Source organism: Zerene cesonia, chromosome 15, assembly GCF_012273895.1.
Source record: "Zerene cesonia ecotype Mississippi chromosome 15, Zerene_cesonia_1.1, whole genome shotgun sequence".
Taxonomy (NCBI): Eukaryota; Metazoa; Arthropoda; class Insecta; order Lepidoptera; family Pieridae; genus Zerene; species Zerene cesonia.
The window spans coordinates 8,209,143-8,216,907 of NC_052116.1; the positions used below are offsets into that span (position 1 = coordinate 8,209,143).

Genomic DNA, 7,765 nt, shown 5'->3' on the forward strand with positions numbered 1-7,765 from the left:
TAAAAAATTAACCGAAGGGTTTAAGCAAAAAATACCTATTAATAATATAGTTCGAACTAAAAAGTAATACATCCATATGCTTTACTTCTTTAAGTGACATCTATCGACATAGTAGGGTATTGGTTTTTTTTTATCAAATTGGAATTTGATATAATAACGTCCGTTAATTTTAAAATATGAGTTTGCATTTTAGAACGAATATCGACTGTCACATTAACTGTCAAAGTCAACTGTTTGTTTGTGACACTATATTTGAATTGTTCTAACTTCAAGTTTCTTCCCTTTTGTTTACAATCGAAATAATTATTAAATAACTATGATAGAGTAAAACTCTATTGATTTCATTGTGTTATCTGTTTGTTTGTATTGTTTATATAATTGTGCATACTGTACATAATTTGCAAAATGGATAGCGACGACCCAACACAGCCACTTCTTGGTAAGTTTTTAATAATTAGGTTTGAAGGTAGACTTAAATATAAAGCGGGATATCAATTTCCTAGATAAAATCTTGTATGAAATAATAAAGTAGGTAATGAGGTATATTGTTAAATATACAATTTGTACTACGCCCTAGTTTTGACTAGATTCCTAAAACATTTAACAATTAAGTATATTGGTTTTTAATCATGAACAATTTACCTTGAAATATGTATATTCATATCAGCGGGAATTTGATGCAATTAGTGCATAAGTATACCTATATAGTTTATTTTAATTGCTGTTTATTTGAGTACTAAACATCAAATTTTTCTTCTTTTTCATCTTCTTAAACTTCGTTCGCTTATTTGATTGTTCACAATAGACCTAACATTGATTTTGACATAGACAGTTATATTAAAAACCAAAGTTAGCACTGGGATTTCTATATATTTGATCTTGTATTAAACTAACTGCTTGTCCCTGTCCTGCCCAGGAATCCCTGAGTACTTATTATTCCTGGTACCAGGGTAAACAACATAAAATATACCCCATGACACTCTTAGATAATATGGATTATTTGGTAAAAGAATTAAAAATATATCAGTGATTCCAAAAGTAAACCGTCTCAAACTAACAATTCCGCAAACTTTATCTCTTTATAAAATACAATGTAAATAAATTTTGAATATGTTGTACCTTTAATTCTTTATTTTTAAACAGATAAAATATGCACGGCTTAGAAAAATCTATGTAATCAGATATAAAATGTCTGGTAAGCAAATATTTTTAAATGCATGTGACTGAAAACATTTAGTTGCATTTGCTACTCTTATACCTCTTGTGTTTTTTGCATTTCTTGAATCGTTTTTCCTGCTTTCCTTATCTAAAATCCAATTCATCCTATTCTTTACCAATTTTTGCTACATTACCAGGCTGGTCTCTTTTTTAACTGATTTCAAAGGAAGAGGCTATCAATGCAACTTTAATTTTGTGTTTATTACCTCATAATTTTTTTTTAGATAAACCAATTTTCATGATTCTTTTTTTACTTAAAATCTTATACCTAGATAGCATGGAAAGAACAAAGAAAAAAATAACATCAATATATATTGAGAGCAAGATTAATAGCTTGTGTATTTGCTTTAATTTATGTTTAGGAACTCAATTATTTTTCTCACCCTTTTTGCATGAAATATTCTTATGATAACTTTCAAGTCATATTTATATTAAAATTCGAACTCCTTTGCAGTAAGCTCATGTTCATTTTCAAGATTTTTTTAAACTTCCTAGATTTTGTATCTTTAAAGATGATTTTTTAAGAAGCTAAGCATTGAACAGATTTTTACAAAATATACAAAATATTAAACAATTTCTATTATGCCTGCGAATGGACCTTTATAAAATTACTTCTATTAACATAGCTATGTCACCTTCTGACACATTGAATTTAAAATTTGGCCTATAATAACAACCACTCCATTTGTCAATGTTTGTCATAAAATCTTTATATTATTTACTGTATCTTATTGTAACATCAATGGTATCTGCAATCTACTAAATTCTAAAATGCCCACAACCAGAGAGAAATCTTGGATGTAATTGTTTGTGTTTACTTACCATTTACAAATTAAACAACATTTACCATACAAAAATGGGTAATCTTTTGATTTTTTATTTTCTTCCTTGTTGCCTCAAATCTGAAATTTGGTTAAGATCCTCTTATCATCTAGTTGAGTGTTAATCTTTTTATATTGAAATTACTGCAGATTATATTAACACAATTTTCTGAGATTAAATTTTTATTGTGTTAATAAATATTTATCTGTAACCGTTAAAAGATGCCTTGTAAGTCTGACATACCTAATACTTCAGTTCTAAGAAGTGTTTCGACTCGTCTCATACCTCTTAATAATAATAATGATACGGGCACGTTTTTCGCAACTCGATGACTAGCGCCTATTTTGCGTGAAAAGAAAAGGAGGGGGTAGCCAGTCAAAGCTGGAACCATCCCTGCTCCTTCATGAAGCTAAGCAGCTTGGGTGGGCTGTGCTCTCATACCTCTTATAGTCTGGTCATCATCATCATCAGCCCATATATGTTCCCACTGCAGGGACCCGGGCCTCCTATGAGGGTTCAAAAGCATTAATCTACAACGCTGGCCAAGTGCGGGTTGGCAGATGTCGCATGTAGTCGAGCTTTTGATTATTCGACTTTCCAGTTTCCTCACGTTGTTTCCCTTCACCGTTTCGAGCAGGGAAGATGTGGATCATGTGCACATAAATTGAAAAATCAATTTATTTCTTGCATGCGGGACTCGAACTTCCGATTTTTAGGTTTAAGTCTAAGGTCCTAACCACTGAGCCACCACTGCTATAGTCCAGTCATTTGCTTGATGGCTGCTTGCAACTTTCTTTTCAAAATGGGTTTTAAAAAAGCATTTTTGTTCGAATAACCGGTTTTCCATCTCAAGCCTGTTCCTTACGCTGCCATATTCGAATAAATAGCGTTGTAAAAATTATTTATATTTTAACATTGCTTTTGTGGAATCCAAAGTTACGCTGCCGTGTTACTTATCTGTTTGTAATAAATCTGTTTATATATATTTATATGTTAATTATGTACGTATGTGTGTATGTTTGTATGTATATAATATGTATGTATTTAAATACCATCACCAAATTTTTCTAAATTGCCTTATTTTTGCTCACCTTCTATTTTATATATTCTTTTTTTTTCCTTTTACTTTAAGGGTTGCCTGGTAGAGATCGCTACCTAGCGATAAGGCCGCCTTTTGCTTATTTAATGTCGTTCAGTTTTTTCTTTCTTTTGTTTTTTTATAAGCAATAAAGAATTTCATTTCATTCATTTCATTACTTAATGCGCATTTTGTGGCATGAACGTAATGAAACCGTTAAGGACATAAAAATTGATATAGAAAAAAGATTTAACAAGGAAATGTTGGACATTGAAACTATTATAGGTTAACCGCAAAAAATAGAAAGTAGTAATATGGGTCGCTTTCCAAACTCTCTCATTTCTTATTTTGTGAAATTTACTTGAGCAAGTTTCATGATCGGACAGTTCTTTCGAACACCCCCATATACCTCCAATATAAGTATACCAAGGTTTCTTATAGTTAGTAAGAGCTGATGTGTCGCCTGATAGTAAACGACAAGCACTGCCCATGGCTCTGGCCTTACGCTTCTTAAATGAATTGCTTACTTTGTAAGAAAGGGAAAAGGATAGAATTGATGAAAGGAATGAAGGACTGGGAAGGGTGAGGGAGAGGACATGGACCTCTGGCTGCCACATATCGTACGAAAGACGTACGCACGCATTGACATGTTATTATTTTACGCTGATTTCCTGTGAGCGTGTGGTACCTTCCCGGTGCGGGCTGACCTAATTCGAGCCGAAGCGTGCCCGCCTCACACATTTTATAGACATAAAAATAGGCTATTTTTTTTCAGTATTCTTTCATTGTTTATCGTATGCATTGATGTATTAGTACTAAAATAACATACCTAGTGTAATATCATATCTCGAATAAATCGTTATCGCAGCACGTGCCTACTTAATTATGAGTACATAGGACACCAATATTAGTTTATTGTTAATTTTTACTTAATAACTGTAATAAAGTAGGTCAACTTCTGATGTAAACTATTGATGCATAAAACTGTTTGATTAATGAAAATACTAGCTTTTGCCCGCGACATCGTACGCGTTAATTTCGCAGTAGTTCAATAGATGTTATTATACATATAAAATATTACCTCGAATCACTATCTATTTAAAAAAAAACCCTTCATAATCCGTTGCGTAGTTATACATACAGATATAGGGGCAAAGAAAGCGACTTTGTTTTATACTATGTAGTGAAGTGCTTAACGTACATTCTCCTTTATCCAACGTAAGTAAATAAATGTTTTCTTTTTTTACAATATTAGCAAAGATATGTAAGAGAGTAAAACATACTATGTATATATTTTTTTAACAACTCGGATACAGATTACGTAGGAATGTTTACATAACATTCAAATTATAATCTAAAGTTATGTAAACATAAAATTGACTATTCATTGAATGAATCTGTCTCAGGTCGTTGTATAATAATACCGTTTATCCCAATTAATAAATTCGTCTAAGAATTGTGCAGCAATGGAAGCGAAGATCTTTTTGTTGACGATTTTTTTAAGTTGTGAAATCATAATTTTATTAATATATTAATAAGATAACATGACCTATTAACGCGATATGTTTAAAAACTATATTTATAATTTTCTAACGATTGATTTGAGACGGCACTTAACATCTTTGATTTAATTTATTGGAATAATGGAATTGACTCGGAAGGGTGGATAAAAATGCTGGCCTCCGACTCCCCGATGTTATTATGTATAACATATTTTATATTATATAAAAGACAGTAGCATTTATATGCTTCTATACGCCCGTGTTCTGTGGGGGTGGGGTACCTCACCCGGTTCGAGCTCGCCCAATTCCTGAGAACCATGCCCGACTCTTACTAGACAAATTATTTGTTTAATAAGAATCCAAAACCCTTTTTTTGGGTGGGGAAATCTTGCATCTTTGTTGAATTACTTTCGTATTATTACGTATTACGTATTATTAGTACTGACCAAAACACCACTGTGTTCCGTCGTTCCGTGGGAGCAGGTCCGTTCGTCCAACTATCTACAGCTCTATATATATTTACAACATTAAAGAAAAAAAAACAAATCAAATGCGACGCGTCAGGCAATTAATCACATAAATGCGTACCTACAAACTATTCATATTTCATTATAAAAATGCGAAGATTGCAAAGAATCGTATTTCGCTTATATAGTAGCGAGTTAATTGCTCCACAGAGACTTACAATCATTAAGATAGACGTCGTGAGAGGCGAGACACGTGTCCAACATGAGCGGTGTAATTGGTATGATGGTTTTAAATAACTAACAGATAGAGTGTATCGATTTAATTTATCAGAATTTGAGAGATTACTAAAGCAGCTATTAAGTACATGTTTTATATTTTTATGGAATTTTTCGGAGAATTGAGAAAACTTAATTAGATTATATTGATATTTTCATATTCTGTTATTTCATATTCATGAGGTTTTACCACGTGGAATTGTTAAGTTGTTTGTGGGTTATATATAGATAATAGTAAATAATGCATCTCCAAAACTTATCGTAAAGTGACCTACATGTTATTCTTTAGATAATTTTCGTCACCTTCCGCTTTGTGTCTCTTAACGTGTTTATACTTTCCGATTTATTAACGAAAATATTATTTTCATACAAATTGTTTTTATTGCCTCATAACATGAGTAATATCAGTATTCATTGAGAAGATTTCACGTGTATGATATGAATACTTAATGTATTGTTATATATTCTTTGTATAGTGTGAAACTTAAAATTTATGGGTCATTAATTAATTGTGTTCGCACACTTCTAAAATTTAAATACGTTATAAACATAATTTTTTCATCTATATAAGTGAAAGTGAATCGCTGAATATGTTGCTATGCGTAGAACTCGAGAACGGCTCGACCAATACGGCAATTGTTTTCGTTTTTGTTAATAAATTTAATTATTTGAAATTACTTGATAACATAGATCCATTAATATATATACGTGACTTATAATTTAATGTTGTTAAAAGAAAAGGCACCTTAGCCTTTTTTTTTTTTTTAAGTGGGGAAATCTTGCATAGATACCCACGACCCCCGGGGAAGAGGCCGCGGGTTATGTCGGATTCCTACCGACTCAAACCTCACTATGTTCCATCAAGCCGCATTGATGAAGGGGCCATGGGGCCATACTTGTTAGATTCGTCCGCGACCCTCTCGAAGGCACCTTAGCCTAAACATGTCGCTTCGAATGGACAAGCGTACACCCAAAGTGTTCCATGAAGGACGCAGGAAAGGTTCTAGCGGAGAGGCCCGTTAGTATTTTATAAAATGCAGGTGTATATTAAAGACGAAGCACACTTTTAGAAGTATATACCCTGTAAATTTCAGGTGTTAGAGAAGAAAGCCGGTTCCACCGCACGACCTCTAAACTATGTGGTCTTCAGTCGTGGAAGCGGCGTCTACCGATCACCATCTGGCTGCCGGAGTATTGCTTTGAGTATCTCATCAGGGATCTTATCGCTGGTGAGTTCATAAATTGATTAGGTGTAGCCCGTGGCTTGGTTTATTTGGTAACCTGATATCCATGCGCATATGCATTACTGGTGATTGATGTTCCATGCTAGGCTGGTGAATAATGATCCATGCAAGGCATCAGGGTTCCATTTATAGGCAGGGCTTTTCTTATAGACTGTGATAATTCGTTAGTCAGGATTGAAATCAATGACCCCTAGGTTTCATGTTCAAAATAAGTGTAAGTGGAGAAATCAGATATTTAAGACAACGAGTGTTTCTACGCGATTTATTCATCTATCTTGTCCCGGATCCGCCCGGGTTTGACTTGTTGATAAAAACAAGAAAAGTGAAGCTTATGATATTCACAGATAACGTGGTTTCCAAATCGTAAAATATTTTTTTCAAAATCGTTTCAGTACATCCAGAGACACCCGACAGTGTAACAAACTCACAAACTTTTCCTCTTTATAGTTTTAGTATTGGCAAGAACAAGTAACTTATATAATGAAGTAATCTGATTTAATTACATTATTTGATAACATTCCAACACGATGTTACTCCACAAAACTCACGTTAAATAGAGTGTTGTGAGTGACTAACAATTTGGTGTCCAATTTCAGTAATTGATCACTAACAACAGCATTAAATACTTGTATGTAATTAGGTATGTAAAATAAAAATAGTTTAAAAAAACTAGAAAACACGCTTTTAAAGCACGTCAAACTAAAAATTACAAAATAAAATATAGTTTAAAAAAACTAAAAAACACACTTTTCAAGCACATCAAACTAAAAACTATAAAATAATTTTTAATATAAGCTGAAAACAATAATGAACGAAAAATACTAATATTGTTGTGAATAATTTTTAATATAAACTGAAAATAATAATGAATGAAAAATATTAGTATTGTTTCTGAAAAAAGCGTGGGGCGCTTTGTGCCATATTTTTCGTGTATTGAGCAATGGGATGATGGGATAAATTTATCAAGTTATTGAACTGTCCCCGATTCTTGATGAGTGTACGAAATTTGAATGAAATCTGCATGTTTAAAGTGAGAGAAAATCGGGCTTAAAGGTGGCAGTTACATATATATGTACATATATACATACAAACTAACAAACAAGTAAGAAAACATACAAGTGAAGTTAATAACAGCGTTTTAAAACTAATTCACAACTG

The 7,765-nt window shown here is 32.5% G+C and overlaps 1 protein-coding gene across 2 annotated transcripts in view; it reads left to right on the forward strand.

Annotated features, from left to right (window-relative positions):
• The first annotated feature begins 262 nt into the window (after positions 1-262).
• Positions 263-7,765, forward strand: part of LOC119832609 (sodium-independent sulfate anion transporter-like) — an 18,309-nt gene continuing 10,806 nt past the window's right edge. Inside the window, exons 1-2 of one of the 2 annotated variants that reach the window (XM_038356290.1) lie at positions 263-439; positions 6,458-6,592. In XM_038356290.1, coding sequence (XP_038212218.1) covers positions 406-439; positions 6,458-6,592 — 169 coding nt within the window. In that variant the 5' untranslated portion in view covers positions 263-405. Of the gene's footprint in view, positions 440-5,210; positions 5,366-6,457; positions 6,593-7,765 lie in introns of those variants that run through there. The other variant, XM_038356291.1, reaches the window with a different exon arrangement.